The 25,272-nt window shown below is 45.6% G+C and overlaps 2 protein-coding genes across 2 annotated transcripts in view; both read right to left on the bottom strand.

Annotated features, from left to right (window-relative positions):
• The window catches only part of dync1h1 (dynein, cytoplasmic 1, heavy chain 1), a 41,670-nt gene extending 21,620 nt beyond the window's left edge, over positions 1-20,050 (bottom strand). Inside the window, exons 1-36 of the mRNA XM_079752177.1 lie at positions 19,719-20,050; positions 18,722-18,809; positions 18,335-18,508; positions 17,508-17,763; positions 17,003-17,189; positions 16,519-16,790; positions 15,991-16,218; positions 14,904-15,557; positions 14,071-14,493; positions 13,710-13,889; positions 13,456-13,605; positions 12,889-13,035; positions 12,186-12,326; positions 11,394-11,570; positions 10,979-11,089; positions 10,718-10,837; positions 10,336-10,575; positions 9,985-10,140; positions 9,462-9,575; positions 9,199-9,309; positions 8,534-8,743; positions 7,898-8,044; positions 7,378-7,544; positions 6,921-7,094; positions 6,186-6,540; positions 5,551-5,745; positions 4,874-5,156; positions 4,498-4,598; positions 4,041-4,200; positions 3,358-3,598; positions 2,934-3,117; positions 2,264-2,476; positions 1,592-1,830; positions 1,254-1,410; positions 758-982; positions 33-263 (exon numbers count right to left, since the gene is read on the bottom strand). Of these exons, the coding sequence (XP_079608303.1) occupies positions 33-263; positions 758-982; positions 1,254-1,410; positions 1,592-1,830; positions 2,264-2,476; positions 2,934-3,117; positions 3,358-3,598; positions 4,041-4,200; positions 4,498-4,598; positions 4,874-5,156; positions 5,551-5,745; positions 6,186-6,540; positions 6,921-7,094; positions 7,378-7,544; positions 7,898-8,044; positions 8,534-8,743; positions 9,199-9,309; positions 9,462-9,575; positions 9,985-10,140; positions 10,336-10,575; positions 10,718-10,837; positions 10,979-11,089; positions 11,394-11,570; positions 12,186-12,326; positions 12,889-13,035; positions 13,456-13,605; positions 13,710-13,889; positions 14,071-14,493; positions 14,904-15,557; positions 15,991-16,218; positions 16,519-16,790; positions 17,003-17,189; positions 17,508-17,763; positions 18,335-18,508; positions 18,722-18,809; positions 19,719-19,962 (7,455 nt within the window). The 5' untranslated portion in view covers positions 19,963-20,050. The remainder of the gene's footprint in view (positions 1-32; positions 264-757; positions 983-1,253; positions 1,411-1,591; positions 1,831-2,263; positions 2,477-2,933; positions 3,118-3,357; positions 3,599-4,040; positions 4,201-4,497; positions 4,599-4,873; positions 5,157-5,550; positions 5,746-6,185; positions 6,541-6,920; positions 7,095-7,377; positions 7,545-7,897; positions 8,045-8,533; positions 8,744-9,198; positions 9,310-9,461; positions 9,576-9,984; positions 10,141-10,335; positions 10,576-10,717; positions 10,838-10,978; positions 11,090-11,393; positions 11,571-12,185; positions 12,327-12,888; positions 13,036-13,455; positions 13,606-13,709; positions 13,890-14,070; positions 14,494-14,903; positions 15,558-15,990; positions 16,219-16,518; positions 16,791-17,002; positions 17,190-17,507; positions 17,764-18,334; positions 18,509-18,721; positions 18,810-19,718) is intronic.
• Positions 20,051-21,168: 1,118 nt separating this feature from the next.
• On the bottom strand, positions 21,169-25,213 carry tmem30b (transmembrane protein 30B). Its single transcript, XM_079752846.1, has 8 exons — positions 25,076-25,213; positions 24,519-24,714; positions 24,278-24,385; positions 24,067-24,174; positions 23,812-23,902; positions 23,577-23,714; positions 23,156-23,362; positions 21,169-22,053 (listed from the first exon to the last, which is right to left on the bottom strand). Exons 2-8 carry the CDS (start codon positions 24,702-24,704, stop codon positions 21,875-21,877), a joined length of 1,017 nt encoding a protein of 338 aa, XP_079608972.1. The 5' UTR covers positions 24,705-24,714; positions 25,076-25,213; the 3' UTR covers positions 21,169-21,874.
• Positions 25,214-25,272: the final 59 nt, after the last annotated feature.

Here is a 25,272-nt window from a genome sequence, read left to right as displayed (position 1 = left end):
TGTACCCGGCGTAATGTGCCCGACTACTTTACCTGCATGTATCTCTCCAGCTGCTCGTTGGGCATGGGGAAGTCCGGGTGGTTGTTGTTGTAGAGGGCCACGTTGCGGCAGGCCTGGTGCAGCATGGAGAACAGGGAGCCCATGCAGCGCAGCCGCGTGAAGTCCATGATGTGCTCCATCTTGGAGGCGTGCTCCAGGGCCTTGATCACCATCCCCGTGGAGGTGAAGTAGGGCTGGAGCGCGGTCGCTGCGTCCCTCTGGATCTGGTGGACGGAGGAACGCAGAAGTCGGAGGGGAATGGGTGGAATTAGTCAGGAAAGGACCGGATCATGAATCAGCCTTTCAAAGTCTCCTTTGTGACGTTTGAGCATCATGATAATACAATGCCTTGTTTCCCTTATATTTAACTCTTTAGCAAGGTGTAACTGCGATTAGGGCTTCAAACAGTGCCCTTATCAAGTGGTGGACATTGGGGATACAATGTCTCAACCACAAGGCATGGACTGTGGGGTTCCTCAAGGGAGTATTTTTGGACCACTTTTTTTTTTTTTTATATAAAAATTACCTAGCAAATGAGCCAAGCCATTTCAGATTAAATCTACTGGTGACCTCATAAGTGGAAGTTTCCAACCAGATGATTGATGGCATGTCTGGATGAGTTGACCTGATTAGCAAACTTCTTAAAGAGTTGGATGCCATCTTTCGATCCACGAGTAACTACATTATGAAACACGATGAAGAGTGATGCAATCCCAACCTGCAGCATGGGCGAGGCCGTCTCCTCCTCATCCTCTGTGCCCTTCCTCATGCGTCCCAAATCATCCTCGCCCTCGTCCAATGGGATGCTTCGAAGGCGCGCCAGGAAGTGGTTGAAGACCATGTCGGTGCTGAGCACGTCCTCGCTGAACCACACCATGCCGCAGCGGGACACGGTGGCCAGCGTGGCGTACTTCAGGTCCTGCACCTCGAACATGATGCGCACCTAAGGGGAGAGAAGGAGGGAGGTGGTCAGTAGTGCCCAGGGTTGGAGGTTGTCCCAGATCATGCTCGACAAATAATTCCAGTACAATACAGCATTGCTCAGCTATGGTGCAGTCAGGTCTTGTCCCATTACCAACAGGACAAATCAGTCATCAGTTCATACCTACAGTAGTTGTGTAGATCGTTTAACGCCGAAAACGCGATCAATATTAGATTATTCGCACAGCCCTACTGTACGGTCAATGTATGAACTACGGTCCTTCTGAGCTTACGTTGGGGGGCAGACTGAGACGCTCTCCGTTGGGCAGCGTCAGCAGCTTGTTGTCGTCCAGCACGGAGTTGAGGTTCTCCACCCACTCGGGGTCCACGTCGCCGTCAAAGATGATCCACTGGCGCTTCTGCAGCTCCCCGCGCACGTTGTCAATGATCCTGAAGGGAGAGGGGCAGTAGGGGTTGGCGAGTGGGTCAGGAACCCAGAATAATCCTTCAAAGTACAACGATAGTTTGAAGCACTTCAACTCAATACATGCCTCTTAAAATATAGTATAACCACGGAGAGTTATTGCTGCTACAATAACAAATGTTTTTGCTGATAATGGAAGTGGCTCACTTTCTGAGGATGTGCGTGAACAGGCCGTCCGTCCACTCGCGGGTGTTGGGGTCCAAGGTGCCATACAGGTGGTCCTTGCTGATGGCCTTGGGGTCGATGATGTGGGCGACCCCCTCCATGCCCTCCAGCCTCTCCAGGGCCTTGAGCAGCACCCTCCAGGCCATGGTCTTACCACTGCCCGAGGGCCCCACCATCATCAGGCCGTGGTTGATCTGGGTGATCTGGTACAGCTGCAACACCTGTGGTGGGCGAAGGACACGTAGATGAAGAGCCGGCGATGCATAGGTACTGCTTTCCTGAGCACCTGTAGCGTATAGGGTCAATTATGTTTAGATTCATACACAAAGCTTATGTAGTCAGTCAGAATCAACATCCCCCGTCAACATTTAAATTCTCCATTTACATTACTTCATCATATTATATCACTATATATATTGAAGACCTTATATTGTGCATTAGTTATCTCATTTGCTTTTAATATCTTGTACAGGTTTATTTTGCATCTTGTTTGGATTTTCTTTATAGCATAAGCATGCCACAACAAATTCATTGTATGTGAAAGCATAAATAGCAATAAAATGCATTATCTTCTCGTCTTTTTAATTATCCTTATCGTTTTACTTTTTTTTTTGCTACTTTTTTCAAAGATGGCGAGAAAAGAAAGATCCATACCTTCTCCACCCACATGGTGCCCACGTCGTCTCCGTCTCCGTAGGTGAGGTACATCTCGGAGCACACCTTCTTCAGCTCCTCCCGGAGGGCCGTCATCTCCCCCCGCATGTACTGCACCCCGGGGAACACGTCCGACAGCAGGCTGAAGAGCAGGGGGATGTCCTCCGCCACCAGCTTGGGGACCATGGTCTCACAGACACTCTGGATCAGGATCTGGAGGGGGGAGATGAGGGGGACGGATAGCGGGGAGACATTAAAGGCAACACATTAAACGGAGGACAAACTCATTAGGTTCACGGTAAGATCTGAATTTAAAAAGAGATTGACGAGGACTATTTTTAACCCATCTTGTAGCAACGCAAGGTTGATTCACCAGTTGACAGAATGTGATGAACCCTTTCAAAGTCGGTATGATTCTACAGGTTTATTATGCGAAAGGGAAAGGGAACTGAGAGTAATGGTCATGCATATCATTTTATAATGAGTCCTCTCCCTCTGAGATTAAAGATTAGAGTAGAGACTATGCTATGTGATGCGAGATACAACTGTACAAAATCAAATATGGAAAAAAGCATGTCCATCATCAGGATTATGTCGTTTTTCCATTCCCTCTTTTAAGTGGAAACTTGATAAAAAGCCCAAAAACATGTAAATCCATGAATGTTCCTACCTCCTGCTCAGGTAGGTTCTCGGCGATCTCGTTCTCGTCTACATTCTCTCCGCGCTCCCGCTTCTCCTTCTTGATGCGCTGGATGCGCTCGCGCTTCACGTTACCGGCGCTGATCAGCACGCTCTTCAGGGCTCGCAGGCCGAAGTCGTAGTGACTCTGGGACGACAGCTGCTCATCGCACAGCCTGGAGAACAGAAGACAACAGAAGAGTCAGTGGGAGTCCAGGACACAATAGGAGCAAATTAATCATTTGAACTCATCCAAACTTATAACCTTTATTTTGTAAGATTTAAACATCCATTTCTACCAAATAACCATTACCATGGATTTCAAAGGATGAAAATCAACCCCCCTGGGAAGTTCTGACCAACCTGATAAAAATAAAAAAGACATCAAAAACAACAATAGCGACGACGAGACGTACTTGAAGAAGGGCACGATCTTCTTGGCCAGAGTTTCTGCTGTGCGGAAGCCCTGGGAGTAGAGCATGACCTGGGCGATGAGCTGCCGGTCGGGCTTGGTCATGGCCAGGCTTCGGAACAGCTTCTTCAGGTTGTCGGGCAGGTTGGAGCGGCCGGCGTAGCCCGGGTTCATGGTGATGAAGATGGCCATGTCGGGGCTCACCTTCACCTGCTTGTTCAGCAGCTCAGTGGTGATTGGTGCACCTTAAAAAATGAACAAAAAATATATAGACAAGAGATAAGTTGGGGAAACTCGGCTGAGTTAATTATTTTAAATGACATGCTTTGTGAAATAAAAAAATGATGAATCAGTTATTTTCACTTACATTTCAGCAAATTCATCGAAATAAATATTGTAGAGGATATCCTTTCAAAAGGGTTCAGGCCAAGCAACCCAGAATGGATGCATTAGGCAAAAATCAATCAGTTCTTACACGGTTTATTTTGTCTGGTTCCCTGTAAAGTTTAACCTCTGAGATGATCTCTCTGTGCAGAGCTGACCGCATTAAGACATCCGCTTCAGACTTTTTACCTGAGGTTTAACTTTAAAAACGAAACACCTCCTACAAGCCAGTAGCATGCATCGTTCCATAAGTTCCTCCTGCCTAGATCATCGTGTCACGAGCAGGACAAGCTGTAGACGTACTTCTGTCCCTGTTGGGGTTGCTGTGCTCCCTCAGAGCCACCTGGATGTACTGGACCTGCTGTGACACGGCCGACAGCATCCTCTCCTCCAGCCGGTTGAACTCGTCGAAGCAGCCCCACGCGCCCACCTGGCACAGGCCCACGAAGATACGCCCCATGGCCTGCAGAGGAGAGAACCACACAAACCACCTGAGCTTTGGGCTTCGTCGTTGGTCCAGAAAGGAACATTTTGCAATTATTAATTGCTTGATTATTAATTACTCAACTTATTAATGGAATTTAGAGATTGGAATACATTCAAGCAAAACAAACAAAAATAATAACGATAAAGCAAGGGCATACAAGACAATGCATGAACCTAAAAGGTGCCTATAGAAATGCACACCATACGTACGTCTTTAAAAATAAATATATTTTCATTGATTAAAGAGGGTCTGTAATAAAAACCAACAGCGCACCTGGAAGTCGAAGGTCTCGTCACAGTTGAACACCAGGACAAAGCGTCCCAGCTGGTGGCCCAGAGCCTTCACAGACTCAGTCTTTCCGGTTCCGGCAGGACCTGAGAGGGGAGGGCGATGGATTTACTGTCGGTTAATAAACCCTTTCAGTTAATAATGAATGAGTCATCATTATTTGCAAGGCAAAGATAAGTGGATTTACATGATAACCAGGCATACATAAAGTATTAAGCTATACCACACACACACACACTATATTTTCTAAATAATAAGGCAATAAACCATTGCATTACAATATGCCAGTGTGTGAGCCAAGCATTGTATCCCAATCCTAACGTGAACCCCCAAACTTTTCCCACACCCTATCCGGGCTTACCGAAGGGGGACCCTCCGAGGCGGGCCTCCAGAGCCTGGGTCATGGTGAGGTAGCAGCGGTCCGTCAGCGGGGTCTGCACCAGCTTGTCCTGGACCCCCAGGTACTCGAAGCCGTAGTTGAACTTGGCGTTGGCCATCTGGATAGACAGCTGCTGCAGCACGTCCGTCTGCTTGGGGTCGAAGTAGAAGCGCATCTGGCTGAGCCACTCGAACGACTTGGGGTTGTCGATCTTGTTCTTGATCAGCCGCCGGGTCACGTCGCGCTGGTGCACCAGCTCTGTGATCTGCGGGGGTGAGAGGATGTGGTCAGATCGGTAATCATCATCATCATCATGAGATTTCTATGGCGAAGATCTCCACTTCAAGTCATAATTAACTATCTACATTCGTGACTATATATTAATCATTGGAGAAGCGATGTGATGAGAAGATGCATTATACCCTCAAAATGATCTGGATACGGGAAAAAAGGAACAACTTGTAACCTTACCATTTACTTGTTTGTAAATGGGAAGGTATACTTGCATGGTCAAGTACCATGCACTTTAAGAATCACCTATGGTAATACATTTTACCATATATCCCAGCCCTGAGAGAGAGAGAGAGAGCGAGAGAGCGAGAGAGAGAGAGGGCTAACCCTAGAGATCAAAAGAGAGAGAGAGAGAGAGCATCACGCACCAGGTGCTCCAGTTTCCTCCTGCGCAGTGGGGGCTGCTCCATCAGCACGGTGTCAGCCAGGACGTTCAGGGTGGCCTCCACGTACTGCTGCACGCTGTGCATGGGGGACATGTCGCCGCCGGCCGCCACCGTGGTCAGCGCCGACTCGATGTTCTCCGACCAGGCGATCTGGGTGGAGAGCACCACCAGCTGGGCCTGGGGGAGGAGGGCGGGGGGGCGTTGGAGGTTAATGGATGACATTGGTTTGCACCGTTTGCATTCTTCACATTTGGTCCGTTTTGGTTTTTTATAGTTCTGAAGTCTTTTTGCTCGTTTTTTTTTCTTCATGCCTTTTTCTACCAATGTATTGGTCCATTATTCCGTTGTTCGCCATGGAATCATTATCTGGCCATATTAGGCACTTTGTAACACAGAATCTAATACAATTAGCAATTTAAATTATAGAATATGATTGTAATTCTTACTATACCAGAGGATTCCCTCAGAGAGGTTATGAACTCTTCTTTGTGTTCGATATGCATCTCGCATAAGACCTCGTTTGTTTTCAGGGTCAGATCCAAAGGAATCTTAAAGAGATCCATGAGTCCTACTTGGCCACTCTCCTCATGCACCCCCTTCTCTCACATCCCACTCACCTGGTAGCGATCGATCCAGTTGATGTACTGGGTGAGGTCCACGGAGTCGCCCTTGTTAAAGTCTGTCACCTCGGTGACCGACTCGGCCAGCAGCTTGGCGAGGGTCACCCTCATCTCCTTCTCCACCAGGGTGAGCCACTCGTTGATCTTGGGGTGCTTGGTGATGGAGACGGGCGTCTTGTAGGTGATCTCCTCGCCCTCGCGGGAGCAGATGCCGAGCACCTCCGTGTTGTCCTCGTTCAGCAGGATGCTGGAGACGCCCGCGAACATCTTCTTGAAGTGCTTCTGCAGCTTGGCCACGTTCTTGCTGTTGCCGATGATCTCCAGCAGGTCCTCGTCTCCCACGAAGTAGAACCTAGTGGCAGAGGGTAGGGTAAGATGCTGTCCGTTTCATTTGAGCTTAACTAGAAACGATTCTCACTATTGGAATACTCCTTCACACAATAAAATACATCAGAGGAGCATGCCCGACTCAACATTATCCTAAATTGGAACATCAACGCATCAAAATACAACCATAAATAACATAATGACAATGAATGTCTGGAATGTCTTCAAGAGTGATGAGCAATTTCTTATTCTACCCTAATTTCAGTATTTCATTTGTTATTGTCCTGTGAAAATAATGAAGGATCCTTACGGTTTGAACATGTGTGCATTGCAGTTTATTGGAATACAACAAATCTGAAAAAAAAATATTTATTTAAAAAAACTTATTTAAAAATAAATCTTTACCGGGGGAAGGAGGAGCGCTCTCTCTCCAGGTACTCTCCCAGGGCCTTCTGGATTTTGCCTAGGAGGTCAGCGAGCCTCTCAAGGGACCTCTGCACCCCCTGGATGTTGAGCACGTCCATGATCAGCGGAGACTTGGTCACCTTCTTCATCAGGGTCAGGAACTCTGTGCTGATGCTGGGAGGGACAGAGACAAAGAGGGACACCAGAGGGTGGAAACATTAGCCATGGTTTGCTGGTGGTGCAATACCTACTCCAGACCAGATACAAGACTTTATTAATCCCAGAAGGGAAATATGGGTCTAACGACCAAGTCTTACAATTGATTATTTAGTCATTTAGTGGATGCTTCTTTCCAAAGATGGCATCTCGCTCTAGGGTGCCTACAGGTAGACATTTCCACTTTTTCCACAGTCAAACAAAGACCGTCTTTGCCGAAGTATTGCCATGTCTGACTTACTTCTGGAACCTCTGGGTCTCGACCGGCAGCAGGTGTTTGATGTCCGCGCTGCCCGTGAAGATGCCCTCCAGGTAGACCCAGCGGCGCTGCACGTCGATCCAGACGTCAAACAGAGCCATGATGCGGTTCAGCTTGTCCTCCCAGCTGAGAGCGTCCTCCTCAAACACCTGGGGGATGGAGGGGGTGAAGAAGGAAAGTGGAAATGACCATGTGGTCATTGTACGACTCGTGTCTGGGGGGGTCTGGGTTAATGCGGTAGAGCTATGAGTCAGGACCGATGTGTGGGATATAGCTGGGGACAAATGGGGAAGATCGATAACAAATGAATGTAATTACATATATATGGATGCCTTGGCAGTTTAATTTAAACGTTATGTTTGAAAACTGTATGAAAACTCATGTTTGCGACATTGTATTATAAATGTATACATGACTTTACTGATCAAAATATATTCAGTGGTTCCTGGACCGCATGAAAACGTCCTTTATATACATACAACATGAAGGCTGCTGCACTTACCTTGTAGTACGGGGACAGCTTCATGGCGGACACGCTGTTGATGTGCTCCTTGACCTTGTTGAACAGGTCGTCCCAGCCCCGGATCAGGCGGCACTTGTTCTGGTAGTTGATCAGGTCCAGCTCGTACGCGTTCCACACCTCCCGGATCTGGACGGAGACATTCAGGGCAATGTAACGTCGCGTTGGCTTTGGTCCGCGTGACGTTGGAGCCGTCGACCCCCCCGCCCATGTCCGCGAGGCCTTGCTCGGACCACTATGCGTGTGAACAGCCCACAATGTATGCATAGCGAGCGCATACTCAAGATAAAAAAATGGTTGCATGTTTTGACAGCCAAATGGCGTTGGAAGTCCTGGCAAGAAATCTCGCAATTGCTTGAAATTGATTTTTATGATTTTTCTAAATGCCTTTCCCCAAACATTGATGTTCTGAAAATGGAAAAAATTAATAAAAACTATCCTAATTGTGTAATTGGAACCTGGATCAAATAAATGACAGCCAATTCAACCATAAATAGACGCAACTGAAACAAGATAATCAAAACATGCAGATAAAAATAAGAAAACATTGATAAATTAGACACAAATCTTGGGCATATTTCAAGAGAATCCCCTTGGTTTAGTTAACGTTGTGTTCACCTGCTTGAGGAACTCCTCAAGAGCCATCTCTCCCTGGGCCACCAGCATGACATCCTTCACCACCATCTCGTTCTTCTGCAGGTCCACGTCCCAGACCTGGCCCAGGGTCAGCTCCGACGGCACCCAGTTCACGTGCAGGCGCTTCATCAGCGTCTTCCAGTGGCGATCCTTCAGGGCCTCGGACTTCAGCTCAATCACCAACATGTTGACCTGGTGAAAGATTTGAAAAACATCTGTTAGGGCTGCTCAACTATCGGAAAAATGTCATAATCACGATTATTCTATATATAAATACATATTGAAATCATGATTATTCAAATCATTATTTTAGAATTTGAAAACAGGATGCATTTATTCAGCCTTTCTCTCCAAAAAAAAAAAGATTGTAACTGTGAACTTAAAAGCGCTTAAAAAATACACAAAAATATATAAAAATATACAAATATGCATCCAGCTGTTCTGCAATTTCTATATAACATCTAATGAAAAGAAAAATAATAAAAAAAGTTTCTTTCTCGATTATTTTAGTTTGAAGATCGTTTGACCCGCAATTCAATTTTGATTGATTGCACAGCCCCAACGTCTGTTGAAAAACCCATCTCCACTCTCGGCATTAATCTGCAGATATTTTTAGAGAATTTTGTCGTAAAGACGTTATGTCTGACCTTCATGTAGCCCTTCAGCAGCCTCTGGACGTATTCGTAGGAGGCGTACTGGCGCAGACGCGCCGGGAAGTTCTTCAGCTGGTTCAGAAGAGCGTCCAGACTCTGACGGAGCTTTGGACGACAACACAGAACAAAACATTTAGATCAGGTATCGAACAAGTATCTAGAATCAGCTCACATCACATGAACCTCAGCATATCTGAGAGGGCACATGAGAGTCAGATTCTGCCACATGATTCTGACGTATGCGATTCTTCTGTTACCTTGCGTGGCTGGACAGACACCCACGGCTGCTCCTTCATCTGGTCGATCTGCTCCCAGACCTTGGAGAGCTCCGACCACACTCCCTTCAGGTCCTGCAGCTCCTCCAGTGCCACCTAGGAACCAGACGCACCATGCAGTCAGTACGACACCTTCAGGAGGAGATGTTAATGTCTATAGCGGTGTCGGGAAACCCCACACAAAAAGCTTTCCATTAAAAGCTGGTTGGGAAAGGTATTACGTTAGCAAGAAACAAGTCTTGCCTCAAGACTAGTGACCACCAGACCGCAACGGCTGGTATGAGACGTGACAAGTTTCTGAACAGGCTCATTTTAGTCTATGGGACATTGTCCTAGACCTCATGCCTACCTACAACCCCACCTTAAATAAAAGAATCCATCTTTGGGATATACACCATATAGGGAGGATGACATTACAATTTTTCCAAAAAGCGACTAGCATGTAAGAACCGAGTGCCTTGTGTGTTGTTCCTGCGTGTCGGTCCTCGAGCGGGCCTCTGTTTACCTGCACCCTCTCCTCGCTGCCACTGAGCAGCCCGGTGTCTGTGAGCTCCAGGGCCTCCTTCGCACGGGCACACTTCTCCCGGTCGTCCTTCAGGCGGCCGAACTTGCCCTCGTAGATGGTGAGGGACTGGAGGGCCTCCTCCGGACGCAGGCTCCCCTGTAAGAAGATAATAGACATTGTCAACACTTTAAAAGATTTTTAAAATCGAGGTGATGCTCGAATATTCACATTTTCTAATCTCGAAGCTGCTTTTGGGAGAGTTTCCCTTCAGCGTTCAGAGGGCTAAGGGTCACAATGTATCATGTTGGCCTGGGAAGACACTGGAGACTGGAAAATGGAAGGGCTGCTTACAGCCACTGGTTTGGCCTTCTCCCAGTCCGTGAGCAGGTCGGTGGTGCGGCCCTCCACGGCGCGGTCCTCCTGGACAATCTTCATCTGCAGGTTGGCCACCTGCTGCTGGATGGCGGTGTCCTTGCGCTTCATGATGTCACTGAAGGCCCCCCACTCGCCCTCGATGTTGTCAATGTAGAGCCAAGAGGGCGGGAACTGGAAGCGCTGCTTCTCCAGCAGACGCTGCCCGTTGCGGAACAGCTGGGAGGCGGAACAGAGTCAGACATTAGGGGAGCAGAAGGAAACGTGGATGAGGTACTACGGTAGAGTGGAACATTTTGGGATTAGAAGTAATCAATGAGTAGGTCGTGTTTGGAAATAGTATAAATGATGTAGTACTTACATCCACATTCTTCTCAAATTGTTTGATCTTGCGTTTGAGGGTCTGGACGTAGGTGATGAAGGTGACGGCGTCCGAGGTGCTGGCGGTATCCACAGAGTGTTGTTCCAGTTCCAGGCGAGACTGCAGAAGGGATGCAATAATGAACAGTACAGATTAACATTTAAATAAAATCATTTCACTATTTCGAATCACATGTTAAGCAACGCAATTAAGATGCTTAAAAGGGGGGGGGGGGGGGGGGGGGGGGGGGAGAGACTGTACCTTGGAGATCTGGGAGTGGAAGTCCGCCATGTTCTGACCCAGCATCTGACCAAACTTGCTCAGGACCTCCTTGTGCCAGGAGTCGTACTTCAGGTTCACCTTGGATTGGACCTAAGAGACAGGGAAACGCACGAAAGCAAATGGGTATTTATATGCGATATTGTACAAAGAACAGGGTAAAAAAATAAATAAAGAATTGATCCATCTATATCTATGTATAAAGAGTGAATAATCCACTGTATTCTCATTGAATCTTCTTTTGTTTGAGTTGCACTGTTCCTTTGCTGCTGCATCACCTGAATTTGCCTTCCAGGTCTAATAAAGTGTCATCCAATCGCCAATGACATTTTGTTTCACTTTGCTCAAACTTTTGGGTTTAATTTGCCACCTCAACATAACCCAGGGGCGACGTTACCTTGCCATAGTCGATGATGACGGGACCGAACTCCTTCCGGGTCTCGGCGTTGTCAAAGGTTCCGCGGGCCTTGCGGATCTGGACCAGCAGGGCCTGCCACTTGGTCAGGTCTTCACCCAGGCGGTTGTAGATGTTCTCTGCCTGCATGTCCCACAAGCACTGGTACTGCAGCCAGACCTGTTGGCGGAGATGGGGAGAAAGGGATCAGCAGGATCACGCAAAGAATACGTTGGAAAATTGGAGATAGCGTTAAAAAAGAAAAAATATATAAAATAAATAAATAACTCGTGCTGCACATCCTAGTCCCATAAATGTATGGAACCCAATTAGCAGTAGGGCTGCTCGATTATGGGAAAAATCATAATCACGATTATTTTGGTGAATATTGAAATCACGATTATTCAAACGATTATTTTTGAGTTTGAAAACATGTTGTATTTATTCAGCATGTCTCTCCGATTTCTTTTTTTGTAACTGAGAACTTTGAAATTTCTAATTTCTACTAGATACAATGTTGCGCCGCGCAGCATCCGGCACAAATGGGTTAAAAAGATACACAAAATGGTGAAAAAGAAAATTATCCAATCTACAATGACAGACAGATATGTATCCAGCTGTTCTGCCCTTTCTATAAAACCTTAAAAAAATAAAATAATAAAATAAAAAAAAGAGAAAATCGATTATGTTAATTTTGTGATTGTTTGACGCTAAAATCGAAATCGCGATCAAAATTCAATTAATCGCCCAGCCCTAATTAGCGGTGGTAGTCCTACTTTCTTCAGCGGTTCCTACCTTGACGTACTGCTCCACCTCGCCCACGTTGTCCTCCACAGAGTTGTAGGCCTCCTCCAGGGCCGCAGGGCCGTCGGGCATCCGGGTCAGGGCGTTGCGGTAGAACTTCTCCTCCTCCGACAGCTCATAGTGAACCCCCACCTGGGGAGCAGGGGCAGTGTCAGAAACAACAGCACACGTTGGAAGACTCAATTTGAGGCCATGTTCAGTGTTTAACATGATGGGTGGTAATAGAGATGTCAAGCAGCGCTGTTGCAAGTAATCTCTTTGGAAACAAGAGCCACCTCATTTCCAGACACCCGGCTAAAAAGGCAGTTTGTACACTTTGCAAAGTCGGAATGAAAGTGCACCACCGCACTAGTGCTACTAAAGATAAGAGCATGCAAAAAAAGAGCACGTACACCATAATGGATGATGGGGATCACCAGAATAACTTATTGTTATCATTAGTAGGAAGAGATATTTAATATAGGAGGAGAAGGTGCAAATAGTTGGATCAAGAGTTAAGAGATTTAGAGGCACTGGTGGTAATAAGAAAATAGACCAACTATGCAATTACAACATTTGACAATTATTTCAAGTAAATTAATCCTAAAAGATTGTTCGACATAATCTTACTGAAAAGGCTAATTACAGAGTGGCTGTTTTTCTCCATCTCAGACACCTTGCCTGTCTAAAGGCTCAAAGAAAACGCTGTGGGTACCTGGTATCGCTGGCTCTGGATGCGGGGCAGGGAAAGGATGACCATCTTCCAGGAGAACATCTCCTGGTACAGCTTGTAACGACAGTCCTCGATGGGCGGGTTCAGGTAGATCACCTGGTTGGTGATCCTCAGCTCATGGACCACGTTCTGAAACACAAAGCCATCTGTCAGCGGAGCTCGGAGCGTGCGGACCGGGAACGGGCCTGACAAGCTGGCATGTAGTCTCCAGCAGTCCCCAAATGAACACCTACCAGCCAATGGCTGAGATTATACAATTTTCAAGTACAAATAGTTCAGGGATACATATTAAAACAATTGCTTGGCCAATAAAAAAAATGTACATTCTTGCAGGTAAAAAGACAAAAGTTTAGTTTTATTTTAGGGAATGACATTTTAATCAAACAAGACATTAGCCAAGGCATGGTAAGTTTCTTATATAGCCCCTTTCATTACACATATTGCTTTACATAGGCTGGAAAACACAATCCTAATCACATTTTTAAAAAGGAAAATCAATTTTAAAAAATCATCGCCTTAAGGAGAACCACAAAGAACCATATAGCCTACCTTGATCTTGGGCTCTCCTCCAGGCTTGTGTCCAGCCTGTGGGGCTTCAGTGTCCATGTCCACATCAGCCCGGTCCTCCATCTGGCCCCGGAGGACCTGGGTCCAGGCCCTGAGACCGGCCTGCAGACGTACCCCAAGGACCCGCTCGATCTGAAGGGAGGAGGTGGTTTTACCTTCAAATCGACCCTTTTCCCCAAAGAGACTGTGAACTTTTGCTTCCAATCCATTGCCACCAAGACATGCCGGGGGCTCACCTCGATGTCCAGCTTGTTGACCCAGATGGGCAGGTTGGAGTAGGAGTGCAGGTTGAGGTCGTCCACCGCCTTCTGGACGCGGTTGAGGATCTCCGAGAAGGTCTTGTTCTCGAACATGCAGGTGTCCAGCGAGCGCACCTCCAGGTCGATCTTCTCCTCGATCAGCAGGAGGTCGTCCACCTGGTGGGGAAGTGATGAGGAAACAAATGCTTTAGAGTACAGTCCGGGAAGGGACGACTAGCTCTTCAACCGTGAGAACGAGTATACGTTACCTAAGTTAAGAAGCTTTCATCAAAGCATTCGTCATGAAACAATGGTAACCTGGTAACATTGTAATCTCTCATTCCCCCTGCCCACCCACCTTCTCCTGGAAGTTGAAGACGGTCTCTGCCAGCCTCTGGACGTAGGGGTCCAGCTTGTAGGACTCCCAGACCAGCGCGATCCCCTCCGTGACGAGCGCCTGCACCTCCTTCTTCAGGCCGGCCACCAGCAGGGAGATGGACGAGCGCTCCTCCACCTTCTCGCACGTGCGCTCGTAGGTGCGCACGCTCTCGATCAGGGAGATGGCGAAGGGGTAGAGCTGGTTGGCCTGGTGGGCCTTGTTGACGATGGCCAGCGGCACGCGGAAGCTCAGCCACTTGAGGTTGCGCACCTCCTTGGACAGGGTGATGATCTCCGGGAGGAAGTTGACCTTGAGCTTCAGCATGTTGCCGGTGCGGCCGCGCGCGCGGCTGCTCTCGATGGTGAAGATGCGGCCCGACACGCCCAGGTTGCGCTGCTGAACCTGGTTAGGCCAATGAGACGTGGGGTTTGTTTTGGTTCAAAGTTCAAAAGGGCAGCTTTATGGTTAATTCCAAAGACAAATAGAGGAATCGAAATTGCGTTGGTCTCTGACCCACGGTGCAATAAGTACAAAAGGCTAACATTTGTTCAAATGAATAAAATAAGTTAATGTTGATGCAAGGTAAAAAGACAAAAGGCTAAATGTTTGACTAAATAATAAATGTATACAAATACAAATAACTAGTATAATATATAGGATCAGCAAATGGCAATAAGGTGTTGACTGCATGTCACGGATATGGGAAGCTATCGCAACTTTTCAACAACTTAAATGAAGGGCAATGATTTTAGTCCTCCAAAATGTTTTCAATCGGAAAGAAATAGTAAATTCCTTGGACGTCAGACCCATACCTTGCGAGCCCAGTCGTCAAAGATCTCCTGGGTGTTGAGCTTGGCCCTGAAGCTGTCTCCGTCCTGCTTGAGCTTCAGCCCCTCCACGTGGTTCTCCCAGCCCTTGCCCAGCACGTCCTCCACCCGCTTCATGTACGCCGTGAGCTGCCGGTCGATCTGCTTGGCCCAGATGATGGAGCCGGACACGGGCGGCAGGTCGCGGACGTGGCTCATCTTGCAGGCCTGGCTCTGGGGATACTGCACCTTGAACTTGTCGTGCAGCGACTCGATGTCGTCTTTGACGCGCTGGATCAGCTGCGTCTGGTACTCGCGGATGGCGCCGCGGATGTGCGGCCGCACGAACAGCGCGTTGAAGCGCGAGAAGATGCGGAACATCTCGTTGGCGTTCTTGGCCGTGCCCAGCTGGTCGCGCAGGCGGGCGGTGATGCGGGTCTCCACACGGTCGATGCGCTCGTCATAGCGCTTCATGGCCGCCTCCCACGCCTCCATGCCCTCCTTGGACACGTCCAGGCCGTCCACCTCCTTGACGTTCTCATAGGCCAGGTTGACCTCCTCGATGGCGTTGGCGTCGGCCGCGTCGAACAGCACCTCGGCCACCTTGATGTCCTGGGGCTCCACCACCTCTCCGGGGGCGTGCTGCGGCACGGCAGAGATCTGGAGACCGCACGGGATCATCCTTAATGTTTAATGTCCATGTGCTGTTTCCCCCTTTCAAACTTAAGGACCAAAATGGAAACAAGTCTCTGGGCTTTACTGTGTTTTTAGACCTTTTGAACACTTGTGGTTGATTGTTGTTCAATGAAGTTTTCAATCAAAACAATAATCGGAAATTTGGTAGACACAGCAGGTGAGCAAAATATCACCGAAACATGCTTCTGTGGCCATCGTTTAAAATGTGCAAGAGCTGTATTTTATTCACTCATGTTAAAGGTTTTATTTGCCCTATTGCGTCTTTTTAGTTATTTTATTTCCAGAAGGTTTCAAATCATCTCGATTAGGGATGTTTGCTCTACTTTGTATTTTAATAGTTGTTATTGTACATGTTAAAGCTCTTTGTGAACTGCATGTTTAATATTTGTGTCATTACCTGGGGCCTGAGGACTCGAACGATCACGGCCCTCAGCTGCTCGTGCTGCCTCCTGAAGCGCCTCATGTGGTCAAGGCGGGACTGCAGCTTCCTGTGAGCGGGGCTCAGGCGCCACACCATCTTGAGGTTCTCCTCACGCTTCCTCTTCACAATGTCCCTGAGGAGCACCTGAAGCTTCTCGTACTCGTCCTCCCAGGTCTGGAACACCTCGAAGCACGCCACCATCACCTAGCCAGACGCAAAGACATGGCAGCGGGTTAGCACGGGAACCACATACACTTTTGCGCATGGGATTGGAAAAGCCTTGAGGAAAGCAGAGCAAGCCTACAGTAAGGTAAAAGGACACAAGGAAATATAGGAGAAAAATAATGAATGTAACACTGGTTATTGGTATTCAATTAAAAACAATATTTTCCCTTTTTCATTTAAAATAAACAGGGAAAGCCCATGGATGCCCAGACTTTAAAAAGAGAGCATCTTCTAGTTGTTCTCTACGGGAAGGTCGAAAAGAAACAAAACCACACCCACCTTTTCAAACTCCTCGTAGGCCACGTGCATGAGCTTCCTGGTGCCCAGCACCTTGAGCAGCTGGGAGCTGAGGTCGCGGGAGATGGCCTCCACCAGGCGCAGGGCCCTCTGGATGGGGTACTTGGTGTTCCTGATCTTCTTCAGGTGGGTGAAGATGGCCATCAGAGCCTGGCGGATCTTGTCCAGCTCGGTGGCCGACAGGAGGTCGTTGAGGGGGAAGTCCTTCATCAGGGGGTTGTAGTCGTTGACCGTCTCCACCGCCTGCTTCAGGCCTGTTGCCAACGAACAGAAAGTTAGGATTTTGTATTTACATTTTTGGAATATAACATAGATATAAAAATAACATATAAAGATAGGGGGGAAATTAAATGAATTTACATTTTTTGAATAAAACATAAAAATAACAATGAGGGAACAAAGGGGAAACTAAAAGATGATGATAGAAAAGAAGACATTTTTTAAATATAAATTGAAGGAGTCTCACCGGTGTCAGTGTCGAAGCTGACGGTGGCATGGAAGCGTTTGCCGTGCTTCAGGATGTCCAGGGTGAGCAGCACCTCGGGGCTCTCCCTCTTCTCCTGGATCCGGTTCAGGGCCCGCTCCAGGTTCAGCCAGAAGCTGATCTCCTGCAGCGCCGTGCCCGACGCCGGGTCGCGGTCCAGCTTGGTCACCTTCGCACGACATGGAAGAGATAAAAAAAAAGAAATAAATGGAATCACCAACAACCAATGGAATATTTGGAATGCCTTTAAAGCAAGCGTGGATATCAAAGTCCCTAAAACAGTCATGTTTGTACGTTGGTCAAGTGAATGCATCAACAACGGGATTTGTATTAATTAGTCTAATTAATATAATAATAATTTTCTTATCTTGCACGCTCTTATGTCAAAAGCTAAACGAATGATCACATATCCCTATAAAAGAACCTCAGCTTGGTGAGATGTCTAACGCATTGGCAATTGTTGACCAGATACCTAACAACACCTCACCTTCTGAATCTCCCTGATCCAGCGGTTGACCCCAGACTGCAGCTGGTTCAGGAAGGTGGGGTCTTCCACCTTGTCCCCAAAGTCTGTGACCTTGGGCTTTTCGCTACGCTCATAGCACTGCTTGGCGATGTTGGTGATGATGGGGTGGATCAGGAGGCTGATCTCCGGGATCTCAATGTTCTGCTGAAGGTGGAGCAGGCCCATTTCCAGCTCGGCGATCTTCTTCTCCACGGATGGAGCCATTTTGTCCCCATCCCTGGTAATTTATACGAGAATATTATACCAAACATATGCTGTCAAACGACATGCCATTGTAGCATTGGGGAATGATTGGAACAAATGAAAATAAAAAAAGGGGAACAATGTTGTCTCTCAGGCCTTAGGGCTAAGTCCTGAACTAATTATAAAGGTCATGCAGTTTTTCTTTATACTTGGTAATGTAACATGTATAACAAGTACACTACTGAGAGGAACATTATTTTGCAAGTCATGGCACTGGGATAATTCTAAATGGTTCTGTTGAAATTCTATCATTCTACCACTAGGGGTATTACATCTTGCCGAGTCATTCTGGGAAACACTGCAAAAGGTAACTAGCTAGGCACTGGATTTCAAGCAGGACTGGAAATTATAGCTGGACTATTTTTAAAGTATGTTGAGAAAATGGCAGCATAAAAGGAAAAATAGAAATTCCCTGCCTTAACACTTATGGCCTCATCATTGTCAACAGCATCGTAGATATTCAAGGGTGGAATTACAGCCACCACCACTCCTGCCAATTTCCGACTACCACCACGGCAACTTGGAAATCCAATTCTCAGTCTCACCTGTCCGCCTTGCCAGACTCCCGGATGTAGGACTTGAAGAACGGAGCGACAGCATTGCTGATGAATGAGTGAAGAGTCTCGTAGGGGGAGTCCTCACTCAGGGTCAGCACGCGCACCTGGGTGGAGATGGGCTTGTCTGCATCGACCATACCCGCCCTCTTGATGAAGGCCAGGCTGGGCAGAAGAAAGCAAGTCTAGGCGTTAGCAATATGGTTCAAACATCAAGGGCATCAATATCAGCACAGAACATCCTGTCTGGTATCAATAAAGTATCATCTAATCGTGACTTCCTATTCCCACTCGGGACATAATGCAATCCATGCTAAGAAATGCATGCACTGATGGTATAGCAAAACACTTTGGATCATATTTTAGATCATCGGCTACCTGTTGGACTTGATCCCATAGTGGATATCGATGCTGATGTTGTACGCAATGGACTCCTTTTCCTCCTCTCCTTCATCTCCGACATCCTCTGTGTAACAAAGGAGTGACAGGTATGATATTTGAAAGACTGGACCATGTGAAACCCTAAAATGAAATTCATTGAATGTCGAAAAACAACCACAGATATTTATAATAGATTTATTGCATGATTGTTATAGGCTATGCTATGATTACAGGCCGTGATTCAGCAATAATGCCTTTTCGGTCGGTCGGTCTATCGGATGACTTTTATCATCCAGCACCGCACCCTCTTTGCAAGTGAGGTCACCGGTTTGAAAAGATCCCTCAGAACAGCAGACAAGGCTATCACACCGCAGTGCTGGAGGTTCCGTAAAGTCAGTGCAAAGCACCCAACATAGTCAGCAGTTTGTCATGTGAATGAGGGCAGGACTCGATCACAACATCGGACAGTGCTTAAGCATTGTTCGTTAGTAGATCCCAATTTGACAACAAAAAATAGATGTTGATAGAAGCTCGATCACGCAAGTGCCTGGAGCTGTAAAGGGCTAGGCTAGCTACATAATAAGACCATTGTTGACCAAATACAGCCATATACAAATATAATATATCGTCCAGTGTATTTCAAATTACCAAATGTATACGGTTATTGCCCCAATGTGTCTTATTATCTTTATTACAGTATAAATCACCACGCCCATAGCAATGCATGGTAATGTTACAGTCTGCAGTTGGGATGCCTAAATTGCACCATGGTTTTGTTGGCTCCAAAAAAGTTTTAACCCGGCATTTCCACACTTTAAAAAGAAAGCATTTGACTATGCCACATTAAACATCAACCAACATTACAACATAATACTGCGTGGTTTGCCTTTGTGTGATGCAGCTACGGGACACCGTTCATTGTCATCGATCAGACGGATTCGTTCCGATAAGTGTATGACTTCATATCATGCACAGTGATATATAGGAGACCAACCTTTGAGGCAAGTTCTCTCGACGAGGATTGAGTTAATTTGAGGATCAGAAAGGAATTTCTTCATCTGCTCCACTGAGCTCTTCTCCTCTAGGGCGGTTTCCAGCGACGCCGGGGCCTCGCCGCCATCTTCCAGCAGCAAGGGGACAAGTTTGCGAATATGCTTCTGCAACACAGAGGTATCGGCTACCGTTTGGACAGCCGACACTTCCATGGTGCCAGAATTTTCTTCACCCACGTCGGACATCTTTTTGGTCGGCCGACGACGACCGTTCGTAGACGGAAAGTTAACAAAGACCCAACGCAGTTCAAGCGGACCACTGCCTCAACAGCAACTGCAGCCAACGAGTGCCGCTGTCAGACGCGGCAGACAGTAGACGTCAGATTTATTGTGTGCAAGGGATTGTGGTACTTGTCGTCTCATTGGATCAGTATTCAATTGAACGGTACAGATTAAAACTGCATCTCCCACTGAGCATTTCGACTAAGCGTGGGACAGGATCTTGCAGCCTTTCCCTATCCTGTACACACACACACACACACACACACACACACGCACACTCACACGCACACGCACGCGCGTACACACACGCACACACGCACACAAATTGATGGTCAAGATGTATCCTACATGAAATCCTTTTTTCCATCACCAGGCTACCTATTTTTTTTCAGAATTTATATTCTGGTACATACGGAAACATGGTTAGTTGAGAATACTGATACGAAGTAAGATATAGGCTAAATTATGTTTTGTTGATTTTTTGGATTAAGGATGTACTAAGAGATTGCACTAGGTGTCAGCCGCGGACGGCTGATTTATTCTTACGCTTGCAGTGGACGCAAGGATCCACATGCATTTCCTGACACGTCTGGTGTTCCTGACTCATCTCTTGAATCATTCAGTCTCGTTCAGTTTTCTCTCAACGGCCAGGACTACCTCCTTAACGCGCATTAGCCCCCGTCCCCATGAGCTTGTTTTCTTGGCCAAGTCCTGCCTCAGCTACTCTGACGATCGAAGACTGCATTCGATAATTCACTATTTTTCGGGTCTTTTAAACAAATTTAAAGACCGTCTGAGATAGAAAAAAGGTAGATATTTGCATCTTTAAGTTTTCTTTCTAAATCATTTTATACATGTGATTAATATTAAATTCATGAAAACCGGGAACACAGTTTGCAGTGTATTCTAACGACTTTAAAGTGATGTAAAGTAAGAGACCATCCATCAGCTTGGGAATGTTTCATCCTTCACAAATATGATCTGAGATCACAGGTGAAGTCAATTCCTCCCACGTAAAGTCCAGGCCCACCAAGGAGGCCCATGCCAGATAAGGAACTTGTTAGTGCTGTGACGAAATGGTATTGGCAACACCCTTTGATAGCAGAAGTGTAACACCTCAAAGACATAATCGATGTCAATTTGACTCACAATACAAAGATATAATTTCTTTGATTTTTGAAACATTTTTTATTGATAAAATAGAAAGGAAAATATTCGTCCATATAGATAAAACATAACAGATGAATATACTCAAGTAAAACCATACATGTTAATATAATGCATTACGTAGCCGTTACCCTGAGCAAATAGTAAAATGCAGTCGATAGTTTCTAAAAGTGAATGTAATACACAAATTGAAACCATTTGCAATGAACACAATTCAAGAATATGGCTTTCAATACCCTTACTTTGTACAAAGAGAAAACTGAAAACTCCAAAAGCCTGAGAAGAATGACCTGTCTTATGAAAAAAATAGAAAACAAAAATCTGAAAGTCATTGAATGTATTTAACTTAATAACTAGCCTAAAAGTAAAGTCATTGAATGTATTTAATTTAAAAACAAACCTAAAATAGAGGGCCGTGTATTTGATACCCGACAACTGTCCTAGACTTCATATCGTCCACCATAAACTACCATGATTTTTCAACTCTGCACACTCCACACGATGCCTACAGTAGGCTTTGCCATGGATTCCTATCACTAAAAACCATTGATGCGAGAAAACAAATGTCTGATTGTCCATTCTGACTCTTGAACAGACCACGTCACATGTTAATGAAAAAAATTGACGTGATTACAGTCCCAGATTTGTTTAGGTTTTTTGGACAATTGCTAGCGAGTTCTGTATAGCCAATTGATGGACACATGCTGAATTACTCTTCATCTGGGAACTTGAATTTAGCATAGACAATGAGCATGACGATTGACATTACGACACACAAGGAGCCAATGACCAGATAGGCAATACCCAGGAACTGGTTCTTTCCACCCATCCAAGACACGTTGCTGAAAACCACCTTCTTTCTCCCGTCAAAGGCCATCACGGGGTAATCTGGGGTACAGTGAATTAAGGAATTCGACATAATAATATAATCACCACACATTCAATTAATATTTTTGGGGTTACAAAACAATATCTGTTGACTATGTGCACATATCACATTAATGCGAAAAGATATGTTAATAAATATTCCCTTTTGTGGAGGAAACGAATGAAACATGCTAAAACATTGTGGTATGTGAAGTAGTAGGGAAGCATGTGTTATACAACATTATTATTATTATTTACAGTGTAATTCCACTGGTACGTTGGTATAGATTTGCTATTGGTCAGTTTCTTTAAGATCCTCAAGCACTCCCTTTGACCAAATCCCCAATGAAACAAACAGGCCTTCGTATTAGTCGAATTAACTGATATACCGTGGCCTTCAACTCAAGTAAGCATGTCCTTGGGTTGCTTTGAAATGAGATAAGATGCTACTTATTATAAATTATATTTAACCTAATGCATCTTGTGTTGAGCGACGGATTTGCATGAACAATACATAATGAGCCTCCAGACCAAAGTAAATAGACAGCACTTATACGCGTTTTGATGTAGTACAGATTGCTTGCTGTTCACCACACTGCCAAGAACACTGAAACCTTTGGTCATTCCTTCGTAGATGTCGGCATCAGAAAAACAAACCGGCGGCCTTGTCCTGATGGTCTCTCTTAAGAACCACACCCAATTAAACTAGATGCCAAATGCCAAATCAATCACAGCAAATTATTTCCATATCTTGTTTGCATTTTGCAAAGCCTGTGTGCGTCATTACTCCTTCAGGAACACCCAGGTCATTGCTTCTCATATTCTCTTAAGCAGAAAACAGAGTGCTGCAGCAAACTGGTAAAACAGGTCAGGGTATGTGTAGGGTTTACACAAACATTCATAGAGGCTACTCATGCCTTCCTACGACACAGACCCCATATGTTCCAATACATAACAGATATATTGAGGGATTAGATGGTAGTAACCAGGATGTGATGTATTGCAAAGACCACACACACACACACACACACACACACACACACACACACACACACACACACACACACACACACACACACACACACACACACACACACACACACACACACACACACAAGGATACTGTAACCAATTACAAGGGAATAATCCCCTGGCGGCAGGCCCTTTGCATAGTCTCCATCCGTGATTCGTCTGTACAGCTTTCTGAAGTTTGGCAAGGCTGACCTTCTCATCCACACCAGGAAGTCCTGGTTGATGAAGCCGTTGTTGGCTGGATATGTGGGATCTAGCTCATAGGCAGGCCTTGGCCAGAATATAGGCTTCACGGTACCTGAAAGCAAAGGATGAATAATCTTGTAAATTACAAATAGTATACTGTATTTCACTTTGTAGGTGATCTGACCTAAATCTCATACACACACTATATCTATTTATATTCTAATTGATTAGAGTAAGAAATGAACCAATGCAAAATAAGGTTTTAGACATCGTGATATTTGCACTGCACTGACATTAGATTAGAATTTTGTTGTGTTTTTTTTTACCATTGAATGCGTTTCTGAGAGGACTGATAGTCGGGTTGCGGTACTTGATGTTGTAATCCGTCCACCAAGCGATTCCCTTTCCATCAAAAGGAACCGCCACATTTCTATTATTGATGATCTGGAAGAGCTTGAAAGTGTCTTTTTAACAAAGACGGAGTGGAAGAAAACAAAATCATGTACAAAAACATCATAAACCAGACAGATCAATCTAAACATTTTCACACCACTTATTTACCATTGAACATGCTGTTTGCTATGGAGCCACAGGGTACAATTGGTTTGTCGTTGGCATCCTTCTGGTAGGGAGCACATGATGTACTGGGCGCCTACAACAAAGGAACAAAAATAACAAAAATAAAAATGAAGCCAAACAATTTGAACAATTTGAGGCAACCCATCACTTAAACTCTGCTTGAAATGCAAATAATCACTACCTTTCAACATTCCCATCAACTTAAAAACAACAAATAAACTTGAATAACTATTTTACCTTAAAGTAAGCTAGGTCACCAGTGAGCTGGGTGGCGTCTTTGGAAGCGCCATACTGCCTGTAGTTTTGAAAGTAGTTGGACAGTCCATAATAAAAAAAGACCGGCCCCTGTGGTTGATGATGGAGTCAAGTCAAAACAAGTAAAAAATAACAAGTTTGCAACAAGGTTAATTTGAACCATAAATATAATTGCTATCCCTATGTTGCATACCTCAAACAACTTGTCCAGAGAAAAGTTGATGGTGCAATTGCAGTTCTTGACCGTCGGGTTTGTGCACTTGAAGCAAGATGAGTTTGTCTCTATCCCAGTGTAGTCTTTCTGCAAGTGTGAACGGGAGGGAACCCATTAGGTGTTAGCATGCATATTTCATCACCTCTTGTTGTTTGTGGTGTTTGTTACAGACACCTGCCGACAATCGATCTGGTCCAATCGATCAGTGTGTCTATCCTACCTCCAATACTTGGATGTTCTGTGAGGTGACGAAAAGAGCCACTCCAATTCCAATGAAGGCCACCCCAATAATGACAAAGCCTGGAATCACAATGCCAGCAGACAGCATGGGCTGCCAGGCGGGCAGGCGCTGCTGGGTAAAGGCTGTGTTATCTGGCCGGTTGGCTGTATTCTTCTCCTTAGACATTGCACTGGTTCTGTGGAAATAATCACATTTTTGTTTGATTACCTTTTGTTGTACCATAAAATGATTTTTTTTTTTACTTCCTTGAATGCTGAAATTAGTTTACTTGACTGAAATCGATTAAAAATGATTTAATTCTATCTATACACGTGCCAGGATGTTAATTATAATAAATCGATCGCTATTCCAGGCATTACTTGGTGATAGACTGCAATTAAAGCTAGTATTTAGTAAAGTAGGCTATTGGAAAAATGCTAAATAACAAACAACTTCTTTGACACAACCACTTCATAGAAAACTCGAGTAGAAGGAGTAGGACCAATCGAGCTGTTGAAATAAGTCTATTAAAACAAAACTCCTTCAAGTTTACTTACAAAATGTGGGCATCGAAATGGAGAAATTAACGAGTTAGCCACACATAATAAAGCTTCGGACGCAGCCCAGGTTACAACTTCGACGGAGCAGATCCTGTACCTTCCTGATACACCTTTGCCTGCACCTTCCTGATACACCTATATACCTGTCTTTCGGGTTTAGACTCTCTGACGTCATCATGTCTGCTGTGGCGTGA

Source organism: Pollachius pollachius (assembly GCF_949987615.1).
Source record: "Pollachius pollachius genome assembly, chromosome: 15".
NCBI classification, from domain to species: domain Eukaryota; kingdom Metazoa; phylum Chordata; class Actinopteri; order Gadiformes; family Gadidae; genus Pollachius; species Pollachius pollachius.
This window is presented reverse-complemented; position numbering and strand designations above follow the sequence as displayed.